Here is a 16,855-nt window from a genome sequence, read left to right as displayed (position 1 = left end):
GTGTGTGTGTGTGTGTGTGTGTGTGTGTGTGTGTGTGTGTGTGTGTGTGTGTGGTGTGTATGTACGTAAATTTTGACAAAACGCTAGTGTGTTTTTAAGACTGCTTTAAGTACAATCTAAAAATATCATAAGTTGATGAAGAATCGCATCTTAAGACATTACTGAAGACGATTTTAAAATGAGAAAATTAAGAAATGACCGTCAATTCAATGTCGAATCGATAGTGATTATTAATACTAACCAAAGAATGCTTCAAAGCATTTGTAGCATTGTAGCCTATCCTGCACTGTGGTTTATCAAATTCGACATTAGTCACGTTCAGCAGACTTATCTGTTGCGGAGCGGATTCATGAGCGCTCACTATTATTGATGTATTCTTTTAGATAGATTAATAGCAGCGAGCGCTTACGGATTCGTTCCCCAACAGTTGAGTCTGATGAACGCGACTAGTTTCGACTTCAAAAATTATTTAAAATCGAATTGAATTTTGAACAATCAAAAATTGTTCGAAATGAAGCTGATTTTTATGTCGAAATTTTCTCGAGATTGAATTTTTGAATCTCGAAATGATGTTGGATTTCTACTTCTTTTCGATGATTTTGATATTATTTCGATATCATTTCGATTCATTATTTCTCACTGGATAGATGTAGCAAACATCAAACATAAATACAATATAACGTGGAAGTAATAAATAATGTAATATATGTTACCTTCTATTTATATTATTACTATATAACTTTATAGATATAATACAATCGAGTATCGAGTATGAAATTATTACATTGTTTCATTATTTATATGTTATAATAAATGAACAGTAATATAACGGCATTTATTGCATATTATATAATAATTGTTTCGTTGATATTATATTAATACTATATAATTTAAATTATGATTCTAATGTTGCGATCTCTATCCGTGACGTCACGAAGCTCTGTGCCAATTGAGTTTCAAGCTGTCGAGCGTGACAAAGCGCAACACGCGTGACTATTTGTATTTGAATCATAAGAATTTACGGAAAAATGAGTATTACTGCTATAAAAGAATATTATTAGTGATTTCAGTCGTTTACATTACAAATTATATCATACTAAAAGCTGTTTCATGGAATTAGTTAAATGTAAAAGCGGTAATTGTTGAGTCTAGCCTTTACACCTCCGATGTTGATTAAGTTCATTCGATGCATTTTTGCACGAAATGAACGAATTTGATAATAAAGTATCGCTTTACGCCGTAATGGAGATAATTAATTGTTATAGTGAAGTGTTACTATTCAGGTTAGGAAATCAGTCATCGATGACATAGAGATAGTGAAGAGAGATAGTGTTCATGAGAACATGTAAGCGAAGCTATAATAAGATATGATTGTAAGATAAAATTGTAAACGATCTTTGATGGAAATAAATCGCTGAAAATCGCTAAAATCTTTATCAGTTGACTCAAAATGATATAATAATCAGTTAAAATAGATCAATTGATAAAGATTTTTAACGATTTCAGTAATTTTCCGTGCTTTATTTCCATCAAGAGCATTTCCAAGCGATTTTATTTCTACCAGCGACATTAATATATTCATAATAATGTATTTAAAACAATTATATAACAAAAATATAATTATTATATGAACATTGAAACGTTTACACAACAAAAAAGTAACTATTATAACAATCCATAACATATAGCAAGTACTATATAAATACTGTTCATAGTCTCTGTTATTCATCTGAGTGGGAAATTACAATTAACGAGAATGCATGTTGCATCCTAGTTACATAACCTGTTATATTCGGATTTATAAATTTACATTAATGGTATACAACTGCGTTTGCTGGGTATATAAGAGGCTCGATTCTTGATTCGCTTTTGCTATAGTTCATTAACATCAATGAAATTGTAGATAATTCTGTGTTATTAATTGCTTTGTGCATGCGCAATTTTTTTTTGAAGTCTTTAACAATAATTACCACAGTATCAACAGCGGTTTCCATTTTTTCTTATTGAGAATTGACTTTTTATGCACTATAATTAATAGTCATATAATTATTGATTATTTTCTATAAAATAGACAATTCAATGCATTCTTAATTGTTTGATAATTATTCCAGTAGGATGTTTTTCCCCTCAGTGTAACAAACATTGAGTTGTAACAAACATTATTGAGTGATTGTGCCAAGCTTTATGTTTGAAATATTCTCATAATAAATCATTAAAAAATTATATCAGCTTTTAAATTTTCTCGCAGTGTATTAAAGACTCCGCATAAACCTTATGGAAATTGAATTTCGGTCGAATTGGCTGAAAATTTAATATGTTGTAAATCTTATCGTCCTGATAAAAAGTCTCTACAGGCATGACCCCCTATAATGAACCGTTTCACTTTTAAGAGGCGTCATTTTTCAAAACGTTAATTTATTTCCTTTTTATATAATTCTAAGAATTTTTTGTCAACTTTTTAATACTGCATTTTCTTATTTGGGCAACTATTTTTACCAACATGAGAAAATGCGGTTCTAAAAAATTCTGAAAAAATTTTCAGAATTCTATTGTATGAGAATTGAAAATAAACAATTTTTGCTACTTACTGTTTTTTTGTAAAGCTACTTACTGTTTTTTTGATAGTACTTAAGTAAAAAATTATTAAAAACTAATATTTGATGATTTTTAGTAATTAATATCTTGTTAATTATTGCGAAAATTGTAAAATGATATAGGGCTTTTCGACATGTCAGTTAATCCGCTTTATCCCTGCGAGAGTTTTATCGTTACTTATCGAACCCTATTAGATTCTTATTAATTTACAACAAAAACATGAAACTTTATTAATTTATCTTATTACAGTATTGGACAATTAAAATTACATTTTTATTTAAACATGGAACGTATACGATTTCTCTATTCAAAAAATTCGCGCATTTAAAAAATTCATTCAAGTGAAGGCGCGTTATTGCGTACTTATTATACAAACACGCAATTGCATTGACAGCGTGCACAAAAAATCATCTTTATTATTGTTATAAATAATAATGATGATGATTCAATGATTTGTGCACAATGATAAAAACCGCAATAAATGTACACGGAAAAAACTGTTACAGTTGCACAAGTAAAAATCACTCATAATATATTTCAATTATAAAAACTATATAAAAATTGATACGAGGAAATGTACTTATTTTTTAGTAAATTTATTGACTTTTTGTAGTTTTTTATTTAAAATTTGTATTATCTCTCTTATTTTATGGAAACTATTTAAATATTATGAAAAGTTAATTGAATGTGGTATATTTATAGATCATTTGTAAATTTACTTCTAGTATCGCTAAATTTATTTGTAATATTACATACATGGATTCAAATTTCACTCCTATACAATAAATTTACAGCTTGGCGTGGAATAAAATAATAATATCATGCCACAGTGACATGATATCTTTATTTTATCGATATTTAGAAAAAATGTACGTATGCATTAGCATGTGCGCATCATATTCTGAGATCTGCACTGGAACTTTCCATTCTTCATAAGCGATGTCATGAGTGTAGTTTCCGATTCTATCTTCTAATTAATAACAGCATTTTAACTTGATTAATAAAAAGTCAGTATTACAAAAATAAGAACTATACTGTGAATTATATAGTGTGTCAGTATGTGTGAGTGTGTGTTCAGTTCATAAAACTTGTACTAACTTGTATTAACTTTTAAATCTATATTAAAACTTATAAAGGAAAGTCGTCGATACTGACATAGCGATCTTCTTAAAGCGATATCCCTTATTTCTTAAACTATTGCATTTTATTAATATTAATAAAATCATGATCTGTTTAGCTAATTAAAGAAGTACAAACTCATATATTTGTGGCTTATTTATATATTAAATTAACTAAAAATGAATTTTATGAATGCGAAAATAAAATTCTTATGATTTTCTTTTGCAAATTACGTAGTTTTAAATAATAATGATTATATTATTTATAATATTACGTCGTTTGAAATGCTTGTAGTTTCCTAAATCAGTTTTATTTATATTATTTTTTCTCTCAGTTTTTTTATAGTACGATTTAAAATTGGGATCTAGTATAAAACGTCACACCTATCTATAAAACAGATCATAAACTAACTTAATTCTTATAAAATTAGGTTTTTTTTAATGCCATCTAACGGGAAAAACGCCACGAACTTTTTCTCACACCTAATATTTATAGTGTCAAATAGCTCTATTGGAGCTGAAAGCAATTGTGCATATGTGGTAAAAGTTTTGAAAAACTATCGCGTCACATATTTGCATCTTGCAAAATAGCATAAAGTAAATATGCATATACTTCAATAAAAATGTTATATAACGAAGTGGAAAGATTCTGAACAATCTTATATACATTTACTTATAGATACTTTATATAGATAATTTCTGTAAAAGAAAAAGAATAGGAATACGCAGCATTACTGCCTACTGTCAGTTTTGGAATCCATTTTATCAGACACTCATTTTTGCTTATCTTACGAAAAAATTAATTATTGCAAAATTGTAAACAATATTATAAAAACTGCTTATACTAGCTGATAAGAGATATTTTTTGCTTGCATTTATGTTTTTAAGGTTTTATTTTTACCTTTTGTTTAAGAAATATTATCTAAAAACAAAATGATATGTCAGTATCAATAACTCTTTTTCTAATATCAACTTGTTATCTTTTGTCTTGATTAGATTAAATAACTATGACTTTGTTTAACATTAATAAATAAGAATATATAGTAAAAAATGATTTATTGTGTTACACTATGTCTTTTTTTAGAAAGTAGCTAAAGTTTTTCAAGTTTGTTTTTTTTTAAAGAGACATATTAAGAAATCTTAATTGTTAATATATGTCCTTCTTACGATTATACCAACCAAATGTATTGATGAGCGGAAATTATCATTACTTCTGGTTGTGACAAGCATAGTGTTTTTTTCGTGTATATTAAATTATGCGTTAATGACTTCGTAATGATTCGTACAATTGATAGATAAGAAAAACACAGGCATAGTTTGTACGGTTTTTGCATAATTCTTCAATAAAACGATCAGAAATAGATATTCGTTTTTTTTATTCTTTGTGCTGGGGCAAAAACACATGGGATAGATTATAAAATCTAGGTCGTGTATCGGAAACATAATCATGTTCAAGAAGTTATACTCGTCGTCGAAGTAAAAGTAAAAGTCCTAGTAAAATTTGCGATATTACTGAACGAAAATCAATGTGAATGTAACGTAAGGTCGATACAAGCCGAAACATTCCAGTTTATGCGCCATGTCCGGGTTTTTTTCTTCGGGTGAATATAATCCTCTCAAACTGATATCTCTGTAACATAATTATTGATGCTAGATTGATGAAGTCTATTTAATTTATGATGAATAAAATAACTAATAACTTATATAATAATTTCAATTAATTTCAATTAAGGAACCAAAAATCTCATTTTATCATAATTATTTTTTAGAAATCTACCTTTTAAAGAAATAATTTTGAATTCTAAATCTCTGCTAAATTTTTTATTTTATTGTATTAATTTTTTTATTTTGTTAAAAACTAGATCCTTAATACAGTATGATCTTTATAAACTTCTTTCAATTTCTGTTAATTTCTCTGTGAGACCTTTAATAACAATTGATTAATTCGCGATAAATAAAATAAAACTTCATTTTGAAAAAAATAACTATTTGCTTCGAAAATTGGTGAATTAATTTATGTTATGACATCGATGTGTTTTTAATTTTATTATATTACGCGATAGATCTCTGTATATCTGTTCAGCAATAAAATTTATGCAAAAATTTATAGAATATAGTTTTTCTGTTTTTTTGTTCAACAAAAAAAAAGTGACTATAATCTGCCGATAAAATATATCCATTACCTTGACGCAAAATAATCGCGTGAGAATCATCGAATCATACTTAAACGGAAGGAAGCACTTTTATATAAGCTTGATAAAATTATAATTTGGACGTATTTGTTAATGATATATTAATTATTACGCGTTAAAAAACAAATAAACAAATAAATAATTTTTTTTATCGATGTTTTCCGATTTCGAAAAAATATATAGCAGAAAATTTTCTCGGAATATCGAAAGGTAGCTACTATTTCTTTATTAATTCTTAAACTTTCTAGAATTATAGTCCTGAAATCGTGCAACGGTATAAAATTAGAATAGAATAGAACTTTATTACTTCAGCTTACTATTGTTAAGAAGGGATTTGGTTTATAATGAATCTCTTAAACACACTCATCCTTCCACACCGCAGATAAAACAAAATCTAAATTATTTGATTCTATCTTTATTTCTTATGCACTACACCGTAAATATCTTATTCCTAATTTTCTGTTCGTTTCCTATCTTGAGTTACTTTAATCTATCCTATCACAGTTCCGACTCTCAGTATAGATTTCTTTATCTTATAATCTATAAATACCCTTGCATAGCTTCACTAAAATATATAAATATAAAATAAATATAAATATAAAAATATATAAATACATCGCATAATGTAATACAATACAAACACATAAAAATATCTCCTAGCATTTCTAATTCAGTATATTTTACACAGCTAGATCTTATTCCACTACCTACAATATATTACTCTATGACATTATCCCGATAATGTGTAATTATTCTCTCTTCATCAATTCTCTTTTTTCTAATCTCTTTTTTTCTTTCTCTCTTTAATTTATTTAAAACTTTACATTTTTCTGAATCTAATTCTTCGCTCCGAAATTTCCTCCATATTTCTTCCCTATCTTCTCCTAAATCCCTGAACCAATTACATATTTTTTGACGTTCCTCCACATAATTGTTCTATGTAATCCATCCTTATTCCGCAAAATACGCAGCTCCTATATTCCTTATCTAACCAATATTTATTTCCTTCCTGTATATTTCCGCATCTAAGTCTTACTTATCGATGTAAAATTTAATATAATGTATTTACGAATTACGATAGGCGAACTTGTTGGTAAACGATCGAAGCAACAGATTTTCTAATGCGAACCGGAGAAATCCTTTCGATTTTTTTAAACAAAATCATCCTCGAGGATGTACGTATGTCTCATTTCTTTCAAAGTTCGTTCTTGAAGATACTACCATTGTGCATTCAACATTAACATAATGAGTACTCGACAGACTTATCATCGTGATGACCTCGAGAAACGAACATGAGAGCCTTTGTCAGAGTCTCTTTGTCAGATAGCGTTTAATAGTAAATTTAGAGTATACTCGTGAGATGTCTACAAATTATACATACATCTGCAATTTTACTTCTCGACCTTTGTTTCTGCAGTCAGTTATTAGCTGCGTGAATGTTGTGTTAGAAATTCTTTTGCATCAGATTGCGTCAGATTATTATAAGTATGATACGCAAAGAAATTTATTCTGTTACATTTCCAACTGGATTCGCCGACTTTATATATGAATTGCAAAAAGTGACTAATTAAGGCAGCTGTGAAAATTAAAAAATATGGTAAAACTGGACAAAAGGGGATTTTTATCCGTTACGTTATGAAAGTTGAAAATGAGAATCTTGCGCCCCTTTGCAGGGGGGGGGGGGGGGAAGGAAGTGAGAGTCGAAGAGAGAGTCGTGCGTCCCTGAAGCACGGCAAATATAAAAATAATTAAATAAACTCGATATGTATAAAGAATTTTAATTAATAGATAAATCATTTAATGTATACATACAGCTCAGTCTTCACTTTTTGACTGTACAATTCTGGATGAGAGTCGCTTCACATGGAAAATCGTAAAATATGTTTTAAAGCAGAGAATTTTTGTTTCGTGTAATAGAAAAGAGACTTTATTTTTTAAACTTCTTTGTTAATAACTTTTTAACGAAAGACGACTGACGAAATTTGTTTAAGGTCACTCAGGGTCGTGACCTTGACATATGTCAAGATTATTGACGACTGCTACCCTTTTGTCCAGTTTTACTAAATTTTAGTATACATTTATTAAATTATATATGTGCCATTCTGTTCTACAACTTTTCTCCGTCTTTCAGGCAACTTGAAAATTTCATCTTTCCAGAATCTCTCAGGTTTTTCAGCGAAAAACTTTTCTAAGTGATTTTTTACGTCGACAAAGAGCTTTTTCCATTAAGAGAATTTTGTAATGATCGAAATAGGTGTCATGTTGTAATGATCGAAATCAGAGGGCGCGAGATCTGGTGAATATGATGGGGTAGAACATCCTAATCGAGCTCCAACAACTTTTGTTAAGTTATCAAAGACACATAAGGCCTCGCATTGTCCTGATGAAACACGATGCCCTTCCGATTCGCTATTTCTGGATGTTTTTGTTCAATTGCTGTCTTCAATTCGTCTAATTCATATAATTTATATAACAATACTTCTCTGAATTTATCGTCTCGTTGTTTGATAAAAGCTCATAATATAGGATCCCTTTCCAATCCCATCAGACACAGAGCATGACCTTCTTTGGATGAAGACTGGCTTTTGGGGTGCCTAAAGGTGATTCATTCTGCTTTCCCCAAGATCTTTTTTGCTCAACATTATTGTAATGATCCATTTTTCATTCCCCGTCAGTAGTTGCTTCAAAAATGGTGTCTCCTCGTTGCATTTATAGAACAAGTCGCAAATGGAAATGCGATCCATCAGATTTTTCTCCGTTAAATCATGGGAAACTCATACAGCAAAACGGTTTATTAGTCAAGCTTCACAAAATGCTCGTGGATAGTGGATTTTGACATATTCAACATTTCTGCTAATTTACGTATCGTATAGCGTGTTATTGTCGATCAGTTTTAATCTGATCTTCATCTGTGGTAGAGGGCCTACCCGGGCGTTTTTGATCTTCAAGGTTGAAATCATCAGCTTTAAACCTAGCAAACCACTTTCGCACAATTCTTTCAGCTACAGCACCTTCGTCATAAACAGCGCATATCTTGTTTGCCTCTTGTGTGGCATTTTTGCCTTTCCGGTAAAAGAAAAATATTGAATGCTTAAAATACACTTTGTTTTCTTCCATATTCAAAGACGTATAAAACTGACAAAAATTAACATATCGCAACCAAATTTTTTTCCAAATACGTATGCCTGAAGTACCGTCTTTTACGATATGTACGCATGTCATTTGTTTTCAATCGTTCTGATATTCAGACCTGTCCTTACGCCACCTAAAATCGACGCGAACTTTCCGGACAACAATATTACAGTTGTATATGACAATTCTTGCGTTCATTTTTATTAAAATGGTTATAAAGTTAAATATATTTTATATCCCTTTTTGATTTAATGTACATTGTTATTCATTACTTGTTGCTAATCAATACTTTTATTATATTATGTTGAGTTATTTATATGATACACGTTTACACTTATATAATTTAAGATGGGTCGCAGGAAAATATCTTTTTATTATGTTAAAAAAGTAATTAATTTAACGAGTTTGTGATAAATTTATTTCTTCAATGTATCGACATACGTAAACATTAGTTGGAGTCTGATCGATTTTATAGTTTAATATATATAGTTTTTCAGTTTAATAAATTAGTACATGTTTCCATTTTCCTTTTACATTAAACTTTCAAAATCGCACTTCGTTTATTGAAATAAAAATTTGCGTCATTTGTATTGTTCTTTCTTTTATTCGGGTTTATTATTCGCATAGATCATGCAAAGTATCTAACTGCAAATTCATTTTGCGAAATTATGTGTGTATTGATTATCGCAATTTTTACGTAATACTGTTAATTTTTTAGTTAAAATTTACATAAACATTATGATTGATTGCGATTATGATTGATGCTCATTTATTCTTTACTCTTTCTATGCAATTAAGATTTAATCTTATTAAATATAAAAAAAAATTAAAAATTATGTAAAATGATGCAAGATAAAAAACAAGGATCGATGTGATTATAAATCTGGAACATGAAATTAATTAATCTATATAAATCAAGACAATCGAATATATTAAAAAGCGAAAGGCATATAATAACTATGGTTGAACATAATATTTGCATTGTAGATGGATCGTATTAAATATTTTATTGTTTTATGCACTAAATAAAAATTTTTTTTATTTTTTTTTCAAAACTGATTATTTTTGTTTATGATATGTTTATTTTTTAGGCCAGATAAACAGATTAATTCTCACTATGCGATTAATTTGCAAAATACAAAAACCGTTTTCTCAGCGCAACAAATGATTTTATTTTTGTCATTGCTAATGGCAATAGGAAAACCAATAATTTGATGCCTCTCGATCGTAATGTGGGGTAACGAAGTTAAAAATTGATATGATCAATATTCGTGGTCATCTGCATAAAACACAAATAATTCGATATTTTGTTTTTTATAAGATAAATTTCTTTTGCATATCCGTCTCACAATAATTCAGTCGAAATAACGATTAAACAAACCGGTTTTTTATGCGATTATCCTTCACTTTTGCATTTAATCGGTTTTTCCTAATTACTTATTTATTAGAACGACAATAAGTTGATTCGTCATTTGCAAATAACAATGTAAAGCTTTTATAAATATCGCAACGTCAGATTGTGTGTATAATAGATATGTTCAGATATGTACATATACATATATATACATATACATGTACATGTATGTATTATATATTACAATTTATATCACAAATTTTTAATAAGAGGATAACGAAATCAATTTTTAATAAGAAGATAATGAAATTAATTTTTAACAAGAAGATAATGAAATTAATATTTAATAAGAAGATAATGATTCATGTTTTATTTACATATGCATGAGCATGATTCTTTATCCGAAAGAGAATGTATTATATGGAACATAATAAACATGATATTTTTAATATAAGGTGGAGTTAGTAATTAACAAGACAATTGGAAAAAAATTATTTGATTTAGTTCGTAGAGTCTAGATTTATCTCGTAATATATGTAGATATATCGCATAAACTTGTTTCTGTCTTTGTAAAATAATTTTTTTGTAGCTGTTGCACATTTTCTCGTAACACTATTAATCATCACATTTTATCGATCAACTTTTTTTTTAATTGGCTTTACTGTTGCACAGTATATTTATTCTTTTATTATTGCTTAAATGTTTATTCACTCAGTCGATTCGAATATTATTAATTCTTTATACATATAAACGGTATTTTAACAAACAATTAGTACATTTTTTTCGTTATAATTAAATCTTAATTATAAATTATTCTGACATATGGTCCTAATTTCGTTTCAGGTTGAACCAATAAGGCATGTAAGAGCAGGAGTCATCGAGAACGATAAAAGCGAATGTGACAAATTGCAAAGTGAAAATTGAAAGAAAGTACAGTGAACGTGCGCACTCAATCTGAGACATTGTGACGTTTCTCTTCTTTATTTTTTATTTGTGTGTCGCTAGCGAGTTTGTGTTCCGAATCATCATCTTATCTGCATTTGCTATGACCACTCCGACGCCTTGTTCGCCATCGCGATCTTCTCTGAACTGCTGCCAGTTCGACCACAGCAGTCAAGACGACATGCGAGACTCGGCTATTATACGCAACAACAATTATTTTCTACAGCAGGAGAAATACTCTTTTCCAAAGAGGCCCGAACTTGACCTGACGTTCCGCGATATACGCTATCGCATTAAGGAATGGAGCGTACGCAACTTCTCAATCAGTAAGTATAAATAATATATTATTGTTTATAAATAGTATAATACATTAATAAGTAAGAAAATGTAAGTATTTAAAACTCCGTTTCGAGTTTTAAATACTTATATTTTAATTATTATTATTAACTTTTATTTTCTTATGGGCAAGTGAAAATAACTCCTCGATTTTTTTCTTTGTGTTTTCTTGAAACATTTATTTTTGCGATTGTTTACATTATCTCGTACGTTTCAGCTCATCTTCAGCGAATGTTTGAATGTTCGTGATTAATTTTTTCACATAATGTTCATTACTGATTTGCAACGGGTGTAATCTCGAATTTCCTAGGTTGAGTTTTTATTCTGTCCAAATTAATTTTTGGAATAACACTGTGATTAATAATTTTATATGAATATTTAGTCTTTAAATTGAAATTTCGAATAACTTATCCGTTGTTTGCCAGAATGAGAAGTACATTTTGTTTAATGATATTTTAATTATAACATTTTTCAGTGCTTATAATTGTCTTCTGTTGCGATACTAAGTAAAAATATTAGATATTGTTAGTCAATGAACGAATCAAGATTGAACGAATGATCTTACGGAATTAGAAATTCTTTATAATGCTCGTGTACGCATGTGCAAAAATTCGGTGTCGATTTTTTAATGCTGTTTTCTTGCATTATAATATGCAGCTCTGATATTAGTCTCTTACCCAAATATCTTTTGTTGTCCAATATTTTTATATCTTCCCACTCAAAGTGGGATTTTTATATCCTCCCACTCATGGTTATATTGCATTCTATGCTCTGTGATGACAGACGGGTTGGCAGTATTTTTGTTAATATTGTTACAATGTTCATTGATCCTAGTTTTTAATTTTAAATCTTCCGGCGTGTTCCACGTACGAAGCATTGCAATCTTTGCACGATATTCTGTATATTCTATATAATAATTCCGGCAAATACGCTACGCTGGGATTTATGCTGCAGAAGAAAAAAATAAAAGGAGAGGGGATAATTTTTCTGCACTACTCTGTTACGTACCTTCTTTCACTACTCTGTTTCATATCTGTTATATACATCTCTCTGTTATAGTACATTAGTTGTGTTATGATTTCAGCTTCTTACAGTTAATATTAATGAAATTATTGTGAGTTGAATCGATTTGTCATAAGTAACGTCATCATAAATTATAATCTACATAAAATAGTTATTATAGAGTGTGTAAAAGAGTGGTTATTTCGTGATACATACGTGTAGTGGAATAGTAAAGCATGTTGTATAGCAAAATACAAGTGCTTTGCTTTCATATTCTTTGTTTAGTTTGTTGTCTTGTATATCCCACCTGTTTGGGATGTACAGCATTTTTAGCGGACGGGATTTATGCCCAAAACATAGATAAAGCGCAGATTGAATTCAGTGCATTAAATGCAATAAACGCAGTATATAAAATATGTACCTCATGTCACAACACTTGTAATATGTGTAGAAAGATTGTAATTATTATTTATTTCCTATACATTTACCATTCTTATTGCTTAATAGAACTTCATAAACACATTTTACACATTTTATTGTCATTTTACGTCTTATTTATATGCATTAATTGTAAATTTTTCATGAGCCGTACATATCCTCCCCCTCCCGCTATGAGTAGTCATATATTCCACTCCTATGGAATATTCGGCAAAAATGCAAGGGTTTCAAAAAGTTTATTTTTTTAATATAAAAAATAAATAATAAAGATTTCTAATATTTTTTTCATAGTAATAGACAGTACAAATCATCAGTTTTTACTAATATAATTCGTTTACTTTAAATATAATAAATAATATTTAATAAATTAAGTTTTTGATAGGTGCGGCATATATATCAGAGTTATATATCCTATTACATTTTTCTTTGATTCAAATGGGAGGATATCTTTTTGTGTTTTATTATCCTGTCTAGGTTTATTAATGCTGAAATAGGTTAATTTTGATGTGAGATATAAAAAAACTTTATCTTTACAATAAATTCTATGTCTATTAACATTATTGTGATAACATCATTGCGTTTATTATATATCTGAAGAGGGCCTAATCGAAAGATCGAAACATATTATAACGTAATTTAATTATAATCAATTAGGATTTAATGATTTCTATCTTGTAATATCTTGATTTTTTAATATAAAATTTGTATTTTTAGATAATTATATAAGCTCTTATATAAGCTCTAAGCGTCTTATATAAGCTAAAACTCTTATATACCTTTTATTATATTTAATTTTTATGAATAAATATAATAGTGGACTGTTGATTAGATGAGATAATAACACACAGACGAATTAAGAAACGGAAACGAGAGTAATTATTTCTTACGTAATTTTTCACATTGAATCGAAATCTGGCAACAGAATTGTTCCATCACGTTCCATTTCGAGATATCGATCGAGATTCTAACCTAATATTACAAAAAACGCTTTTTTTTAGTATATCCGAGTTTCTGCCGTATTTAGAGTGTATCTCTCTCAATTATCATTAGCATTAATTTTACATGAAAGTACTAAATCTTACCTTTCAAACCTATATTGTTTTAACCCGATATCCGATTTTTTTTGCAGTTAACTAATAAAGTCAATCAAAAATCATTTTTTAATGCTTCACTATAAGAACTTTCAAGAGTACAAAAAATTTGAGATGATAAATTGAATTTTCGGAGTTTCAGTAACAACTGGGTAAATGATATACGTAAATATACTGTCAAGAAATGGAGATATATTTCTTATTCATTGGCAGAAAATTGAACTAAAGTTTTCAAATTCTAAGTCTTTAATATCTAAACTCCTGAGCTATAAATCACCAATCCTTAAACTTTAAAATCAATTTTGATTTATAATTTTATAAGCAAAAAATCAATTCTGAAAATTTTAAACGCGTTTTTTTCAAAACGAGGTTTTCAAAGTCAGTGTACACGATAACTTTTACAATTCTTAATTGACTCACTTGAAATTTGCACAGATTACTTTCAGATTATTTAATGTAGATACGTATGTAGGACTTTTGCGATATATTGAAAACTTTTTTTGTTATTATCATTAAATGATAACATTTTTTGACCGAAAATGTTACTTTTTCTTCAAACATTTACCATTTTTACAAAAATAAATATTTTGAAATAATCCTATGTACTTCTCTAACTATAAGAATATAGATAATAAGAATTTTTGGATTTTTGTTTCATCTTAAAAGATATAGAAAATTCCATGCACACCGCATACGCACTGGCCAAAAAAAGAGATTTGATGCTGATGTAGTACCATTTTGTGATAAAAATTAAAAAAAAATTTTTTGTACTCTTGAAAATTCTTATAGTGAAGCATTGAAAAATGATTTTTGATTGACTTTATTAGTTAACTGCAAAAAATTACCAAAATTTGGTATCATTTTTAGGTCTCAAGGGTAGTTCCCCCTTAACGTCATTAACATTTGTGACATGCATTTCAAACGCGATATTTCTTGTTGAAAATCAGGAAAATTTCTCAATAAAAAAAAAACGGAGATGTAATAAATTATTTACCGCAATTGATTAAGAAATATAATTGATTGATTGATTAAGAAATATATTTCTCATTCCATAATTTAAAAAAAATATTTTCTAATTTTTTAAATTTTATAACATTCCATTAGAAATTATACTTACAAAAAATCTTAGAATTTACGATATTTCATAATTAACATACAATAGAAAATTCTGAAAAAAGACGTAAATTTTCTGAGAAGTATTCCACTTTGTCTAAAAAATGTGAGAAAGTTATAAAATCATATATTATAGAAATTCTGAAAAATTATATAAAAAATTCTGAAAAAAATTTTCACCAGGGATACTTCCAGAGATACTTCCTTAAACTGTATGAAATAAAATTACAATACAGTATCATTCTTTAACTTTTAACATCTTCTATGATATATTTTTTTGTTTGATTATCATTTAATTCTTGGGTTATCAAAGATTATTATCACATTAAAGCTTATACTTATTCCTTAGTTTTAACATTGAACAATTTTTTTGCAGTTTTATTTTTTATATGATCGTTATAAAAATATTTTGTAGGTATAATTTACGAGATTTCGTATTTTTAAAATAATCTTACTACACAAAAAGAGAGAGAATGATTTAAAATATGGTTTCTATATTTTTCAAAACATATAATATTAATATGGATATATTATTATTATTATTTTGTCACATTTATATATTTTCGTATATGTTACGAATTTGTATAAATGTAAATGCATTAATATTATTGTAATATAAATTTCTATGTCTTATAAAATAATAAATTTGGAATTTAACATTATTATGATAGAATTCTTTTTAGATTCATAAAGATATAGTCGCACGTGAGTGAAAGCAGATTGTAATTATTACAGTGCTCGCAAATTGTTCAATGAGACTATGAGATAATGAGAGACTAAAGATATTTTTAATCTTGAATAACTCGCAAAAATTCCATAATGATACAAGAAAACGAGAGTATATTAAAGATTTTAATTGATTTAAAATATTGTTCAAATATATGTCAATGTGCGTGTCACATAAAACACATATTGAAAAAGACCCTTGTGACGTTTAAAATAATAATTTGACGATTAATTGCTTTAACAATCATATATTGCGTGACGTACAATACTTCAAGAGAAAGTATTTGTATCATATAGCTGTACGATAAAAGAAGTATACGATGAAGAAAGTTTTAAACGGAGAAAGTCGCGCCGCACGTTTTGAAAATATAACGTACAAAATTCACGCGGCGTAGAATTATAATTAACAATAAATTATCGGCTATTTCGAAATATGGCAATAGGATGTCAATGTAAGAATATAATCGAAAACAAAATTTAATGAATTTAATGAAACAAGTCATGATTCTTAGCAGCTAAGCATTTTATTATTAAATTAAATATGTTGAGAAGGAGAAAGAGAGAGAGAGAGAGAGAGAGAGAGAGAGAGAGAAAGAGAGAGAGCATAAAAGAATAAAGAATCACAATACACATTTAAAACTAGAACAGAAACATTCACTGCAATATAAAAAAAATGTGTCTCTATTAATAGTGTCAATACTAAAATTATAATGCAATTATCATTTTCTCCTGTTGTTATTACTTCATTTATTTATATTATTAATATAAAAAATTATTGTTTCTAACTTATTAATACTTATACTATAAAAATATACT

The 16,855-nt window shown here is 28.0% G+C and overlaps 1 protein-coding gene across 5 annotated transcripts in view; it reads left to right on the top strand.

Moving 5' to 3' along the window:
• LOC108693478 (ATP-binding cassette sub-family G member 1) overlaps positions 1–16,855 on the top strand; it is a 42,702-nt gene that overhangs the window by 5,237 nt on the left and 20,610 nt on the right. For all 5 annotated transcript variants that reach the window (XR_001932027.1, XR_001932026.1, XR_001932025.1 and 2 more), the window contains exon 2: positions 11,235–11,659. Coding sequence is in view for 1 of the 5 variants with exons in the window: in XM_018202459.1 (XP_018057948.1) it covers positions 11,437–11,659 (223 nt within the window). In the remaining 4 variants the exon portion in view is untranslated. The remainder of the gene's footprint in view (positions 1–11,234; positions 11,660–16,855) is intronic.

This window comes from Atta colombica, unplaced genomic scaffold, assembly GCF_001594045.1.
Source record: "Atta colombica isolate Treedump-2 unplaced genomic scaffold, Acol1.0 scaffold9, whole genome shotgun sequence".
NCBI classification, from domain to species: Eukaryota; Metazoa; Arthropoda; class Insecta; order Hymenoptera; family Formicidae; genus Atta; species Atta colombica.
Note: the sequence above shows the minus strand (reverse complement) of the source record. Positions and strands in the feature narration are given on the sequence as shown.